Source organism: Cupressus sempervirens, chromosome 10, assembly GCF_028749045.1.
Source record: "Cupressus sempervirens isolate cs-2001-9-10 chromosome 10, ASM2874904v1, whole genome shotgun sequence".
In the NCBI taxonomy this organism is placed as follows: Eukaryota; Viridiplantae; Streptophyta; class Pinopsida; order Cupressales; family Cupressaceae; genus Cupressus; species Cupressus sempervirens.
The window spans coordinates 35,632,087-35,649,180 of record NC_143127.1 but is presented as its reverse complement, the minus strand read 5'-3'; the positions used below and the strand labels follow the sequence as shown (position 1 = coordinate 35,649,180).

The 17,094-nt window shown below is 35.3% G+C and overlaps 1 protein-coding gene across 3 annotated transcripts in view; it reads right to left on the bottom strand.

Moving 5' to 3' along the window:
- LOC149532437 (E3 ubiquitin-protein ligase DIS1-like) overlaps positions 1 to 8,466 on the bottom strand; it is a 69,905-nt gene extending 61,439 nt beyond the window's left edge. The window contains exon 1 of one of the 3 annotated variants that reach the window (XM_089803677.1): positions 7,828 to 8,466. Coding sequence is in view for 1 of the 3 variants with exons in the window: in XM_089803675.1 (XP_089659801.1) it covers positions 7,828 to 7,867 (40 nt within the window). In the remaining 2 variants the exon portion in view is untranslated. The remainder of the gene's footprint in view (positions 1 to 7,827) is intronic. The other 2 variants (XM_089803675.1, XM_089803676.1) reach the window with 2 other exon arrangements.
- Positions 8,467 to 17,094: the final 8,628 nt, after the last annotated feature.

Genomic DNA, 17,094 nt, shown 5'->3' with positions numbered 1-17,094 from the left:
GCCTCAAACCTCATTTCCATTTTCTGGAGGTTAAATGTAAACTCTTCCAGAGACTTCATCTAATTCATCCCAAGCACCAGATCTTGATCACCAATGTTGACCACAAAGAAATCTCCCACCATGTCATAATCTCCCAAACGAAGCTGCAAGTTGGAGATTTTCTTGGTATAGTCAATTTTGAAGCCATCGGCAACCATCACCTTAAATCCCCTATGCTCCTCTGTATGTAGCCCTTTGCGTGACACAAACTTCTCATCAATGAAGTTATGTGTTGCCCCTGTATCAATGAGTGCCACAAATCTTTGTCCATCCAAAGTACCCCTAACTCTGAAAGTGACGGCCTCCTATATACTGGACAACTGAGCTATCGTGCTATCACCGCGTGCTTCCTCATGTGAAGAATTATCATCTCCATCTGATTCTGATGACTGCTCTGAATCTCCATCCACTAACTCTTCGGCTGAAAAGTACTCCATCTGCTTAGCTTTTGCTTTCAATGGACACTTATGTGACAAATCCCAAGGCTCCCTGCAATGAAAAAAAAGCTTCTTCTTCCTGAGATCATTAAGTGTCTCATTGTCCAACCTCTTACTTTCCTCCTTAGGTGGCTGAGCCTCTCTATGAAAAGGTTTACTGTCCTTATCTTTCCTCGAAGGGAAACTCTTTGCCTGGAATTTATTTTTAGAAGCTGAAGAGGAATCCATGTCACGAGCTTTCTTAATGGCTTCCTGCAAAGTGGGAGGGTTGAGAGCTTTAATCCACCCTCTCAACGGATCAGCTAACCCATCCATAAATAGAACCAGTATCCTCTGTTCAGATACATCTGTTACTAACACTGCAAGTTTTTGAAACTGTGAAATGTATGTTTCCAATGATCCCCACTGTTTAAGCTGAGCTAACTCCTTGAAATGGAGTTATGGATCCTTCCTATCAAATCGTTCAATCAGTCTCTTCGTAAACTCCACATATGAGGTAATGTGTGCATGACCCATAGTGACCATACCATGATGCCACCACTCGTGTGCTAACCCATCCAAATGAATTGCTGCATACTTAATAGCTTCTTCCTCAGGCATAGGGTTCAATTGAAAGTATGTGTCAAGCTTTTGAACCCAAGCTCTTGCTGTAGACTTCCCCGAGCCATCATAATATGGTAACTGAAGTTTCCCTACTTTCTTCCGTAGCTCGTAGCTCTAGTTCCTGTCATGTCCACGTGGCATATGTTTCATCCACACATCCATATACTCCCTAAAGGTAATTGCAGCAGTAAAATCTAGACCTCCGGCTTCCCAATCTCTCCTCAACTGGTCCTGTATATCAGTGATTTGGGGCTCCAATACGGGCTGCTCTGGGGCTCTAGGAGGAAATGTGGGAATCATGGGCCTTGAACTCACTCTCCTAGCTTGCTAGGGTGCATGACCGAAATTGTTCCCAACTTGTTCACCTCCATTATGTGTCCCATCCTGATTATTCCCATTCTGATTGTTACCATTTTGATTATTATCATTCTGATTATTTCCTCCACCCATGTTAGTATTCAACCCCATTTGACGAGCCATCATCTGCATCATAAGCTACATTCTCTGATTTTGTTCCTGTGCCCTCTGTTCTGCTAATCGCTATCCCTGTGCCAAGGTCTCTAATAACTGTAAGAATCTTTCCTCTCCAGGATCCCGAGCATTCCTGTCTCCCATATTGCCAACAATCTGTTCACCTGTATCAATATGATCCTCTAGATTTCCCTTTTCCTCTGGTCCTATGTTTAGACGAGCCCTGGTTCTTCTTAAATTATAGTGATGAGTTAAAGGTTGAACACTCCAATCTGTCATATCACCACCTGTTCATTGTGTTTGTACCCACTAGGATGGCAAGATAAACAAGCTCTGATACCACTGTAATATCCTCCCCTGATTTGAACTTTGGCTTGAAGAAATTTAACTTAAGGAATATTGTCAAACACTTTGTATGCAAACTCATAAAGCTGATTTCCTCAATAAATTGATTTCCAATGAGTAGATTTACGAACAACTGTGAAGTGACATTCAAAATGCGTAATAGACATCATAACATTTTGAAAAACACTTGGCACACATTCAACGATATATATAAAAAATTTGGAAACTCTTTTAATGTGCTGATAAAGGGTGATTTTAAATGTAGATGTGCACTTACAGCTGCCTTAAAGTCTGCGACAACTATTCAGACTTGTATTCAACAATTATAATGCATAGACATGGAAGTATGATAGAAGAAACCTAGAATTGAATGTTGTAGTGATTTGCGAATGAAGTGACAGCCTTCCAAACTTCTAATCAGCCGGATAAACAAGTAAACTTGATACCAACATTGCTCACGCACTGTAGCAGCACTATTCACGCGATACTATAGCAAAACACTATTCACGCGATACTGTAGCAAAACACTATTCACATCGTACCGTAGCAAACACTGTTCATGCGGTACTGTAGCAAAATACTGTTCATGTGCATTGTAGCAATAACTAACTTCAGATCTGCACTTTCAAACCTTTGTAAATTCTTTATGCAAGAGCACCAAATGAAACCCAGCGTGTTCCCTGAAGTGAAAACACCATTGATCCTCCTAACTGTGTCTTCCAACACCGAAGAGAATGCTAGCAAAGAGAGATTCCGTCCTCCAAGCCCGATAATCAAATATCCAGCAACATAACTTTAATCTTCATCCAAGCATACTAAAAAGAAGCTCTTCCATTTCTTTTATAGTGTTCTCACAAGAGCTCAGTCCTTCGTTTTCTCAATGTGGGATAAAACATAATTCCCTTTATGTAACTTATGTCTCCAATGTGTTATAAAATAAAGAGGACTCTTTTAGTTTAAATATTTCCCACAAACTATAGTCTATGCATTAATAAAGTTAAATATTTAAATTTAACTTTATAAAATAGCTTTATTAATGCATAACAAATCTTATCAATGATAAACAAGTCTTCTTGTCAATTTTAAACAATTACCATCGACATACCGCTGCCACTGGATGTCTGACCATGTCCAAAATGACTTACTATAAATAGTAAGTATGCCCAAAGTTGCCTCAAAACCCCTTAGAAAGACCTGCAACTGAAACTATCTAGGCCAAATGGCCTCTAAGTCCCTTTAATGTCCTGGTTAGCCTACGGGACTGTGGGGAAATAGGCTAACGACAACATCATGCTATGAATGCTAAAAAGGGGACATTACAACATGCAACCCTAATGCTGAGTCACTGTCACCTATTTCTCCAAATAGAGGGCATACAAAGAAAAAGTGCAGGCACAAGCAACACGAAGTACCAGCAAACAATTTAGCAAAGGAGGCACCATGTGGAGACCAACAAGGGGAATATGAATGAGAAATTATAAATAATTGAATCTTATTATCTGATGTTTTAATATTTATTTCCATGGTTGGAAATCAAAAACTCTAGGTTTTGGACAGCTATTATTTTATTTTATGTTATCTCATGATTTTTAAGCTTCCTTTTAAACAAAGTAATCTTCAAGATATTATTAGTTTCAAACAAAGAGTTAACTGTTATCTATATATGCTAGATGCATAGATATGAACAAGACCTTTTTTCGGATGCTCACTATTTTGGATAGATATTAATGAAAGACATCTGAATGCAGTTTCATGAATCATAGTCTTTGTGTTATAATAGATGGATTGCTTGTTCTTCCTATATGTTGAATACATTGCTATTCACTGTTCAGATAATCTGTTTCTCAGATATTTGTTGAAGAGTTTAGAAACTTTATATATGCACATTGTTGTGAATGGCTTTGAACAAATTGAACAGTGATGTTTTGAATGTTACGAATCTCAGTGTTTTAAAGAAGAATCTTTGTATTGTATTCAGTTGTAATTATGTTGTGATTTTCACCTTTTGAAAGCTTTCTGTTAAATCTTTGCCTTATTTGTTTTCCAATGAAAAGCTTAAGTGACTTTTATTCTTTGTAGTTTGTATAATATTGGAAGGTAGTTGTGCCTTGTAAAACAAGCAAAGAGTAGGTGTAAAACATCATTACACCTGTCCCAACTACTAGTTTCAGTTGTCCATTGTGTGGGTGGAAGAATATAGATTTAGGTGACAAATCTGATAACTAAACAATTTTTAGGTTCATCTTTTGGATTCAAATATGTTATGTTTTGGGTAGAGGTGGAGAGATAGAGAATTGATTGATTCTATTGTTCAAAGTGTGCATATATTTCTCCAAGGGTTGAGCAGTACAGAATGTGTTGAGTTTATCATATAGCATATTGTCTTTCTTTCATTTCTATAATTGAATGTGTGTTTTTGTTCAATCTCCAATTTTCTTCCTTGTTTGCTTTTCATTGTGTTTTATGTGCGCCCACTTGCCAGTTGTTTGTTCAACCCATTGTCGATTGCTGCACCAACATTGGCTACCCACATCAATCTTCCAAAAGTTATCCATAACATTCACTAAACATGTTTTCAATTGTTTTTTCCTTCATTATTTCACTTTAAGTTGCAATGCTCTACCGGGATACTAGAATGATTTAACAGTAACCTTCTTCCTTCATGTGGAGAAACTCAGATTGAAACTAGGATCTACTATATTTTACCAAAGGTGCTTCTTAACGTATGAGATGTCAAAAATACACACATACTTCCTTTTATTGGAATTTCTAAGGTGTATGTTAATCTCATTTTAGCCCTAATTTGAGAAGGACCATACAATTTAGGTTGATGCTTACAATTCCCTTCATTTTTTAAAGTTTAGTTGTGTTGGACTAAGATGCATCAACCGGGCAAATGGTGAACTCAAGCATTGAGTTAGTAAAATGTGTTGTCATTGACTAGCAACCGGTTAAGAAGAAGTCACAAAGCATTGCAAGTGCAACCATCGGCAGACTAGTATACTAGTCAAGATAGTAGGAGAACCGTGAAAAGTGGAATGGTTGTAGTCCAGTCACCATTGATGTGACAATATGAGAGGTCTGCATACGATAAAGACATGCAACAGAGAAGAGCAGCGGAATTGTGGCTGAAGCACGCAATGTCCCAGACTAGATGTAGACTTGCAGACAGACAAGCAAGCCTACAAGCATAGGCACCTACGAATATGTAGTCACGGGTGTCTTGTGACAATGCTCACTGTGCAGTTCAAAATTCAAATTACAGTTTGAGCGGAATAACTTTTGGGTTTCCATCCATAAACAGTGAACGTGATTTTAAAAGATATTCTTCATCCAGAGGAAGAGCCAAGAATGGTGTTGTTGCAGCAACTGTGTGAAACAAAGAACTCAAAGCAGAGATTGGTTGTGAATAGAGTGCCACAGCAAGTCAGTGCAAAGCGCATGAGAGAAAGAAGGGTCGAGTACAAGGAAAGCTCAACCAAGCCAAAACAGTAGTGGAAGATTAAAGCATCTTTGTGAAAAAGCAACAAAGGATCTATCAGGCAAGGTGTGCCATAGATTTCAGATCTACACTTTAGTTTGCTTTCTAATCATTGCAATTGTGAGCCTTTAATAGGGAAGACTTGTGAGAAGTCTCTGAAATCCTCTAACAATGTATCTCTTAGAAAGAGATCTAAATCCTCTAACGAGGTAGCCTTAACAGGTCGTTGTAATCCTAAGAAATTATTGGCATTCCTAACAAGATGTGTTCTCAGAAAGAACAGATGTAAGCCTTTAACAAGGCACCCTTTATCTTGCAAGGAAAGGCTAGTGGGCATATTACTCCCACCATGGTATTCACCCTCACACCGGGGGTTTCCACGTAAAAATATTTGTCATTGATGTATGCTTCTGTGTGGAATATTGTATGGTTCTAATGTATAGCTTTTATCATTTCTTTACTAGTTAAGGAGGTAGTAACAAAGTGTGTGATAAAACTTAGTGGATTAACCGGTAGACTGAAGAGAAGTATGCATATTGATTCATCCCCCCTCTCAGTATCGGTTGGGACCAACAAGTTGTAGGGGTCCATGCAAACCAATACCATGTCACCCATGATGTGTTTTCTCTATTTTGTTCATATATAACCATTAACTTTGAGGGTATTCAAATAAGCTTACATTTCTATAGCGAAGTTACCAATTGGTGTTTTTGACTCTCCCACAACACATTCTTTAATGTAGAGGGTGAGTTGTACCCATGAAGTGGCTTCAAAGAAAACAAACTAGTTGAGAAACAAAGTAGAGTATTATATGAGTATTCAATTAAATGAAGCCATTTTACCAATTTGATTCAATCAATCATAATAACATTTAGAGACCCAATTACTTTTTCAATTTAAACATCAATTAGGTTTGATGTGCAATGTTCTTGTTGGATAGTTACATGTAGTTTGATTTAAGAAAGCCTCACCTTACATGAAGATGTTTGCTAGATGCATGTATGTTGTGATTTGTGCAAAAAAAGGAATAATTTTAAAACAAACAGCAATGACAAATATCTGTTTCTTTCCTATGAACAGTTAAAATCCTAGAACAAAGTCAGGAACATTTCTTCCAATTCATTTTGGGAAGCCTAATGGTTTTAAGAGGCCTCACAGGTATTATTTTCAAGTTTGTTTGTATCACACATTTGCATTTACCAGCAAAGTCGTGATTTTGTTTTTCATTTTTGGCAAATAAAATTGTTTTGTATTATTTTCATAAGATTTTTTGATGTCATCTAGTTATCCAGCAAATACTACGGGTCAACTTCCCATAGCTTTTCTTATGAAGATTGTAGTTTTGTTGTGATATATTTTATCATCAAAAAAATCACGGAAATTAATAATTTCATATTTTAATCATCTTTTGTACGTAGCCTATACTAATTGTAGTTTGTTGGTCATTGATTAAAGTTTTATATAATCAAATCTGTATTTGGAGTGGACATTTCAACTTTAGAAACAGGGCGTCATCTGCAATGTTTTCTTTTACTCCTCAATATGTTAGATGAAGTAAGGACAAGGGTAGGCTTTTGTGTAAACGCCAATTGAGACACCAATCAAGTATGAGACTCTGTTTTTCCATTTGACCTTTACTCGGTATGACATAAGAATGTACCCAGATTTGAACATGCAAAATGTCATCTGGGAACCATTACGTCCACGCAGTTTATGTATCAAGTCCACAATTGAATCTTTTCAAAACAATTATTTTCTTCCACAGTTGATTCTCACTACAACGAGCATTTCAGACTCTCCTCCTTTTCTTGGGAAAGCCTAATATAGTATCATATGGAACTGAAGAAACAACAATCTAACATGAAAGGCACAGTGTAAAGGTCTCCCTAAGTAACCCAAAAAAAAAATGTCTGGGCATGCCCCCTAAGAGTGAATGACTAAATCTTAAATATGTAATAAACAAGAGTCGATTAGCTTTCTAAATGCAACTGTGCATAAATCTTGATGCAAAATTTTATATCAAAATGTATACACAGTTATATTCAGAAGCTCTTTCCAGTCCATTTCAATAGACTGTGTAGGAATGATATCGTCTATGTGATAAGAAAAGCGAAATCTTGCTTAAGTAGCCTCGAGTCCCCTATAAACTGATCAGAGGAGGGTGTCATGAGAATTTCTTTTGATTGAAAAACTTTAACTTCTCTTATACCAGGTCTACATACTTCACACTTCCTAATCGTTGCAAAATACATGTTATGTATTAGATCTGAGTAAATTACCAAATTTAAAAATTGAGATAACTCGAGAAAAAGTTATTAAACAAAAATTACAATTGTCAAAAATTATGGTTCTGAAAAAATAACCTCGTGGCACTCAGAAACCCTAATCTGAACAGACGAAGAAGCATTTAAAACAAATCAGAATGAGCAGCGGAAATAAGTAGTAACTAACCATTTTTAAGAAGCAGCGACGGTGAAGCAGAAGGAGACATGGCCTTTGCGCAAAATTAGTATGCTTTGAAGTGAGAAGTGGGGAATGCTACGGCATTCCTTCCATATTTGCACTTTTTAATTTTTCACGCGTGCAGGAGCTGTGAAACTCTCGACAGTGAATGAAAGAAGTTGCAGGGAATTTTCAAATTCAAATTAAAGCAAAGAGCAACGAGCGCGATGGTCATTGGAGGTGATAGAAATGATCGCACAGCATTAACGAATGCGCATAGATTTCCGGTAATCTGCGCGCGCAGTCTGCTGCCGCAAATGGGCTTTTCAAGCGTCATCATTTGGATTCCGAGTGAGAATTGTCTAAAGTTAGTGGATTTTTACTGTCAGATATATTGTACGGGACGGTTTACACGCACTCCGAGCTCTGGGGAATGGACTCCAAACTTTCTGGATTGAAAGTGGACTTGAAATCAGAGCTCTCTCTCTACTTCCCACGCCTGTACCCATTAACATTGACCAGCTATCAAATCTCTGTCTCTTTCTCAGTTAATGCGTGAGCTTTTTCGTGAAGCGGGACCCTGCCTGGAAGTGCAATTTAATGTAGCAGGCCTGTCACTTCCAATCTATTCTTTTCATACCGGTGAATAATGGACCAGTGGATCTGAGTCAACATATATGCACCTCTTTCAAGTGTTAAATAGTGGAAGCTTTTAATACTTTCATTGAATAATGGGGCATATATGTGGTCGTATGTTGTATAATGGTCAGATATCATAATTATTGGGTGTATATGGCTACTATGAGGGGATGGTTATACACCAAAATAAATGTATTTGATATGACATTATTCCAAATTTATTAATTTGTATTTGTATAAAAAATCTAAATGTTAAGAGAAACATCTAAAATGTAAATCTTATGAGGCAGACATTTAGGGTTGGTTTGGTTTGTGGAATTAGACCTGAATTAACTTTGGCAAAATCAGATTTGAAAAATTTTGCATTTTTGTCCAAGATTTCAAAATGGAATTTGAATTGAAGATATCTAATTTTACCTCAAAAACCAAGTTATCAAACTTCCCTCTGTGGACTTAGAATTGAAAATTGTAACCTAGTTACACTTTTTGAGTGTTGAAAGAAAATTTTGCCCATTGACGAATCAAATTCAATTGGATACAAAACCATTGAGGTGGGCAGAGTCAGCGCCCCAAAGGTGGTGTCATTGTTTTCTTCAGATAATACTGATTTCACCTGCGATAGAGACAAGTATTTCTAGTGTGATAAAGATTTTAATATTTTTTTGTTCTCGAATAGGTGTTTTTCCCAGTGAAGAAATTCATAGCAAGAGCAACATATCTCAATTTGTGAACATAGTGAAGAGAGGGTGAGGTCATGAAAGTAAGTGTTTTTGGTAATGGAGGAGACGTTGCCTCAAAAAATGGGAAAAGAGAGGAAAGCATAACCAAATTTTCCTTTGACGAGACACAAGTGAAATTGCAAGGCGAACTAGTTTGGTAGTTTGTTTCTGTCCTTTTTTGTAGTCATGAAATGCTTCTGGAAAAGCTAGACAGTCACTGTATGATGTGGAACCAATGCATTGTGAATGCAAATGAACCTTGCTTAGCCTACGACCTTTGTCATAAACTTAAAAAATCTTTATCTGGTAACCATTTATCTATGTCAAAAACAGTAAAGAAATGAACACTAGAAACACTTGCTTCTATTACCTAGTTCCAATTCTAATTTGAGGAATGAAACACAGAAATGGAATCTTCCCACTCATCCTCTAGGTGTTCAAACAATTCTATTAAAATTGCTAAAATCATTTTCAAGATTTGCAAATCTTTGATTTGACTAAATTGAGTTTTGTAGAAATATGGATTTCTACAATTCCATGAACCAAACAGACCCTCTCTTTTTTTTGTTCAAACTTTTTAGTGCCCCCCTTGGTAAGATTTATGTTTTAGTTTATGATTTTGTCAATACCATGGTTAAGCATATACTAATATATTGGTTCTACAAATTACATCTTAAATCTAATATGACACACATTATTAATCATGATACTAACCTTAATCTAATGAACTATGCCCACTCATTTTTAAATATCTTATGGATAACCACCTCCTCTTGCTCCTCCACCTCCCTCCTCTTCCTCCTCCTCCTCCTCCTCTTCCTCCTACTCCTTTGCTTCTCCTTCATCTTGGTCATCTCCTCCTCCTCCTCCTCCTCCTCTTCCTCTTCTCCTCTTTCATCTTGGTCTTTTTCATCTCCTTATGCCTCTTCTTCTCCTTCTCCTCATCCTTCCGCTTCTTTTCTTGCTTTTTCTTATGGTTATGTTTAGGCTTCTCTTTCCCTTCTTCCTTTTCTATTGATTTTTCAAGCTCAAAAGAAATTGTAGAAGAAATAAGAAAGCACAAACACAGAGATGCAAAAAACTAAATATTTTATAGTGGTTCAAATATAAACATGCTATGTCCACTCTTTAACCTAGGATTCTCAATCTTATTGTTTTCTCACAGCAATACAACCATAGCATTCATCAATATATAAATAGTCTATAGTTTATGGAATATGGAAGACCATGAGTTTTATTGTTACAATTGAAGGATTAGTCATGTTAGTTAGAATATTATCCTACCATAGTAAGTTACAAAACTTATTGGACTTCACACACCTAACAATCTCCCACTTGAAGACCAATCACCAAAAAAATTGAGAAAGAAAGCTCGCAAAGATATCCCAAGGTTAGAATCCTCAATCATAGAGAACAAATAAGTGTTGAGAAGATTTCAATAGTTCTAAGCTTTGTTCTCACATAGTTCGAGCAAATTTTCTCAACATCATATCAAAGTTAGAGATATCTTCTCTCATCACAAAGCCACATGCTCCTAAATCCCCCTTCTCTGCAATCCTCAATAGAGAATCTATAAGACCAATGCTCTTAGCCGTTGTAAATACAACTCTAGTTGTTGATTACTCAACCATTAGAACCATGTGCTCTGTTATGTCCAACAATAGGGGTCCTACAATATTCGAGAAAATGTAAACAACAAGCACAGCCAATAGAGTAGCTTATTGGCCAACAACCTTATTGTTCAAACATCACTCTTTGGTTCCTAACAAACAAATCCAAAGAATGTCTTACGAGTCATCACATGGACCTTCATCTTAACTCTTTAACTTCAAATCTACCTTTCATGCCTTCGCATACTCTTAGATAGTTCCAAAAACCATAGGAATGCTATTGTATCGTCTTAAAATGGGCACACTTCATTTTGAGACCTTTTAGCCCTCCTTAGAGTGGTTTTGGTCTCTTTTATCCTCTCCTCTTCCATTTCATGCATCTTTGTCATCTCTCGCTTTTCAACATGGTCTTCAAGGTGTCATTTTGATGCTCTTATGACCATATCTCCCGATCAACTCATTATCTCTCACTTTTTTTTTGCACATCTCTCTGAGCCTTTTTGAGGCATTCTTATCATGTCCTTTGGGACCAAAACGACCTAGTCTAGACTAAGGTAACCTTGGGTGGACCTAGTCCTCGATGGTTGCGAGGTTTGGGGCCCAAAAGTCCTCGAGTTTACTAATTATTTTATTTAACTCCCTAGTCAACCTGAGTTGTTTTCCCACCTGAAAACTTGTATAAAAGGAGGCTTTGGGGCTTCATTTTCATATCACGCATTCTCAAGACATCCACGAGTTTAAGCAAGTAATCAAGGAGTTCTTCAAGCATTCAAGTCTAAGCATCTCCTTCTTGCATCAAGCTTCTTCCTTCAAGATGGTACTGGAGTTTCGCTCTAAGAAGAAGATTTATCATTCCAACCCATTCAAGATCATCTATTATTTATCCATGACATGTCACATACATTTCCATACATAAGGTTTTGGCTTCTTTGATTTCCTTGTGGTTTCTTGAGTCGAGGCTATTACATTTACATACTTGATCACATATCAAAGTCAATTGCATCTTCGAAGGTAATTGTATCTTTCACTTGATATTATTTAGATCTACTACATGCAAGAATTTCCTTTATCAATTACATTTCAATTTACGGTTGATTCCTTAACCTAGGGCTTAACCAAGGTGAGCTCTTGTCTTACCCAACCACAAAAACCCTTCTCTTTTGTGTTTATTTGTAAGGTATCAGTTGGAGCTTATATGTTTGAAACCTACTCATTAGGAACTTTCTGGAGAAATTCATTATTGAATGGTTGGACTATGTCAACTATGTTGTAAAATGTCCTTCCAAGTTGACCTAGTCCTCCAATGCCTTCTTGTTGATAATTTTTTGGGTTTTTTTGCTTTCGTCATTTCATTCTAAGACCCACAATGAGATATTAGGAAAAAGATTTAGATCCGTGACTTTTGGAGTTAAAATACATCTTCCTCTACACATTCAAAGGTGAGTCTTTCATATTTTATTTCCTTTTATATCTTTACCCTAGATCTATATCTTTATTAGGCTAATTGTATATACATAGCATCTCTATTTACATTATTCAAGCAGTTGGTTCAATTCTACATATACATTATCCTATCAGGGCTAAAGAGTACATTGCCTTGTATTGCACTCCTTTATAATTTGAATTTAGTATTGGCACCCTTCTTCCTTTGGGTTCTAGCTAATCTAATTTGGATCATAAGTAGAATCATATTTGGAAATTCCCCTCTTTCCCTTTCATACATATTTGAATGGCTTAGTGGCCTAGAAAATGGGAGACCTATAGTCCTATTAAAGTGTTTTCCTTTCCCCCCTAAACAACTACCACCCACGATCAGATTAACCTTTTGGCTGTAGTAAATAAACTGCCTTCCAATTTTATAATTATCTATGCCTAGATCTGTATTGTTATTTCCTATAGATGAGAACAACATTGTTGTGTTCTTTGTATCATGCAATTGAAAGGGACACTATCTTAAGTGCAAACACCGTGGGATGTAGAAAGAAAATTTTTATGGGAAAACACTTCATTATCATCCATCACATTTAAGCTATGCTCCTTAGTCTTCCATACCCAATATATATCATAAAAATATTTTTGCTAAGAACCCAATCTCTGAGCAAAGAAGCCAATCAAACCATCATCATCTATAATTTGGTAAAGGTTGTTCAAGGGATCAATAATTCCTGCATTATCCATGTTAACATTTTCTCCTTTGGTAGTGTCACAACCAAGATTTAGTTCTTCACCTTCTTTTAATGTAGAAGAATTCATATGAATGACCATAATTTTTTCATTGTTGACCTTATGGGGGACACTTTTATTGATGGTGAAATTAGAAAATAACAAAATATCTTGTACAAAATAGTGTAGACATCGCATAAATGGCTTGTGATATTGGCCAAGTTTGACAATCTTCCCAAGACTAGACTTGAGGAGCAATTGCCTACCATGAAATGTGATTGTGTTTCCAACACTCTTCATACATGTTGTTCCTTCTACTATCTTCACAACAGCTGCGTGCAACTCAACAATCCCATTTTCCAGAAGTTCAAGAGCCTTTGCATCGGGTTTGCAAATAGGCTTAGCAAATGTGACCTTGGCAATTTCATTATCTCCAAAATTAACACCAAACTCTAAGGTCATTTGGATGTGTCCATTGTATCCATATCAATGGGCTCAAAAATTTTGTAACACTTGACTGCCTCAATGATGGCAAAGAAGATGTTATAATATATCACCCCCAACAAAAGTAGAAAGTTCAAGATGAAACAATTTTTCTGCTTCTGGTGCATGCTCTGTTGAGGAATATCTATTCTTGTCATATACATGCTCGTTCATTTTATTTATATGAAATATATTATAGCTATTATTTTATTTGTATACATGCTCGATCATTTTATGGTATATGAAATAAAATGTAGCTATTGTTGATATTGTGGCAACTAATCATGTAGTGGGTGTTGATGTTGTGGCCCTAAATGGTCAATTTTAGAGGTTACCCTAAAACATTGTTATAAGTGGCTAAAATGCATAATGCATTGTAATGTTGGTGTATGCTTTTTTTAGATAATAGATGGGTTGAAGGCTATGTAGGTGGATGTATCCCAAGTTTTGGGTGAACCACGTTAAATCTGTGTGTTATATGTGTTCATTTTGTTTTCTTCTTATGTTTTTGCATATAACTATTTATTCTTATATTGTTATGGATCTGTCAAACCTTAACAATTATTTTTAAAAGCCAGATCAAGTCTTTTTAATTTTAGCTTTATTATTTTTTCAAATATGGATAATAGATTTTTCAATTATTAATTCTATTGACACACCTTTACAGAAAAAATAATTTTTCTCCTCTTGACAAATCTGTTAAATGTTTTCTTACATATGTCATGTTATTTTGAAGCATAAAAAATATTGTATATGCTATTATATTCCTTTAAATTATTTACTATGCAACTTCTAACAAAATGTAGAAGCTTCTTTCAAAGCTTAGACCTTACAAACTCTAAAATAAAACTTTTTAAATACATTTTCCAAAAAAATAAAACATTTTCACGTTGTAGACTGAAAGGTAGGGACTTTAGTTCTCCAAGAGTTCTTGTTAATTACTAACTGTATCAATTAAGATGTAATGGTTAAGGGAAATATCTAAAATTTCAAATAAAAAATATAAATCTTATTAAGGTGGACACGTTTTTTTTTTTTCAAACTTTCTAGTGTCCTCTTTGCTTAAATTTTAACCAATACTATGGTTAAGCATATAGTAATGATTTGGTTGTACAAATTAGATATTAATTCTAATATGACATACAATATTACTAATCATAATACTAACCTTAATCTAATGAACTATGACCACTCATTTTTAAGTATCAAATATCTTATGGATAACCACCACCTCCTCCTCCTTCTTGGCTTCTCCTTCATCTTGGTCATCTCCTCCTTCTCCTCCTTGTCTTCTCCTCCTTCATCTTGGTCTTCTTCATCTCCTTGTGCATCTTCTTCTCTTTCTCCTCTTCCTTCTCCTTCTTTGCTTTCTTCTTTGTGCGGTTATGTTTAGGCTTCTCTTTCCCTTCCTCCTTTTCTATTGATTTTTCAAGCTCAAAAGAAATTACAAAAGAAATAGAATAAAAATAAAATAAAAAATTAGAAAGCATGAACATGTTATGTCCATTCTTCAACCTGGGATTCTCAGTTTTATTAATTTCTCACAACAATACAACCACAGTGTGCATCAATATGTAAAATTTATGGAATATGGAAGACTAAGATTTTTACTATTACAACTGAAGGACTGATCATGTCAATCAAAATATCCTCCTACCATAGTAATAGTTACAAAACTTATTAGACTTCACACACCTGACAATCTCCCACTTGAAGATTAATCGCCAAAAAAAAATGAGGAAGAAAGCTCATAGAGATATCCTAGGGTCAAAATTCCCAATCACAGAGAACAAATAGGTGTTGAGAATATTTCAACAGTGCCAAGCTCTATTCTTGCACAATTCAAATAAATTTTTGCCAATTCAAATTGAAGTTGTAGATATCTTCTCTCATCACAAAGCCACGTGCTCTTAAATCCCCCTTCTCTGTAATACTTAGTAGAGCATCTAAAAGCTCAATGCTCTTAGTCATTGCAAATATACTCTAACTATCAATTCCTCAACCATTAGAACTATGTACTCTACTTTGTCCAACAACATGGCTCCTACAATATTGATGACAACATAAATAGCAAGCAGGCCAATAGAGTAGCATATTGGCCAATAGCCTTATTATTCAAACACAATTATTTGGTTCCCAACAAATAGGTCCAGAGAATGTCTTTTGAGATGTTAGAGGAACCTTCACCTTGACTCTTTAGCTTCAAATCTACCTTGCATGCTTTTACATACTCTTTAGATCCAAAGACCATTGGAATACTACCACCTACAGTCAGATTAACCTTTTGACTGTGGTAAATAAATGACATCCAAATTTTATAATTATCTATGCCTAGATCTGTATTGTTATTTTCCTGTAGATGAGAACAACATTGTTGTGTTCTTTCCATCTTGCAATTGAAAGGGGCACTATCTTGAGTGCAACCATCATGGGTTGCAGAAAGAACATTTTAATGGGAAAAATCCACGTCATCGCTATGTTATCAGAAACAAGAAACCAAACAACAACCGCAATGTGACAAGAAATGCAAACATCTAAAAGTTGTGCATAGGAAACGTGTATATATATACAAAATAGTTTTAAATATTTATCTATATTTATACTAATGTATAAATAATAATAATTTATTAAAAATAAAACTTTTCAATATAACAAATTTCATGTATTTAAAAATTATTTAATCTTATAGTTAATTACTTTTAATAAAATTTATAAATTAAATTAATATATAAATAAATGATACTCTATAAATTAATATCATAATTGATTACTTCTTAAAAGTTAGATAATTTTTTTATAAAAATTTATAAATTGAACTACAGTTAACTAATGTTAAAGCAAACACTAAATAGTAAACCCTTATAAACTAAATTTGAAGAATATAATATATTTCTTACAGTTTAATAAATTACTCACTGTTAAATTTATGTTTGCTTTTATAATTATGTAGTTATCAAAACTACAGAAAGGTTAATGTTCATTTAAAATTAACTCTAATAATCATTGTAGTCACTGCTATGAAACAGTGGCTTTGAAATGGTCGTTCGCGATGGGAAACCTGTTTCGGCCATTGAAACGTGAAATAGAGGGCTGCCGTCGCATTTCTAGTAACTAAGCATCATCATCCATCACATTTAGGCTATGCTCCTTAGTTGTCCATACCCAATATATATCATAAGAACATTTGTGTCAAGAACCTAGTCTCGAAGCTAATAAGCTAGTCAAACAATCATCATTTATAATTTGGTCAAAATTTTTCAAGGGATCAATAACTCATGCCTTATCATGTTAACATATTATCCTTTGGTAGGGTCATAACCAATATTTAATTCTTCAATTTCTTTTATTGCGAAAGAATCCTATTTGTGCCTTCTACAATCTTCATAGTAGCCTCTTGCAACTCAACAATCCCATTTTTGGAAGTTTAAGAGCCTCTACATCAGGTTTACAAATAGGCTCAACAAATGTCACTTTGGTAGGTTTGTTATCTCCAAAATTAACACCAATCTTCAAGGACATTTGGATGCATCCATTGTATCTATACGAGTACCAATTTCTATAAATGCAAACCCATGACTTGATCTTTCATTCCGAGTATAGGCATACCCAATATCATATTCTTCTTCCACTACATGTGAATGTTTTTCATTCTTACAAAATTG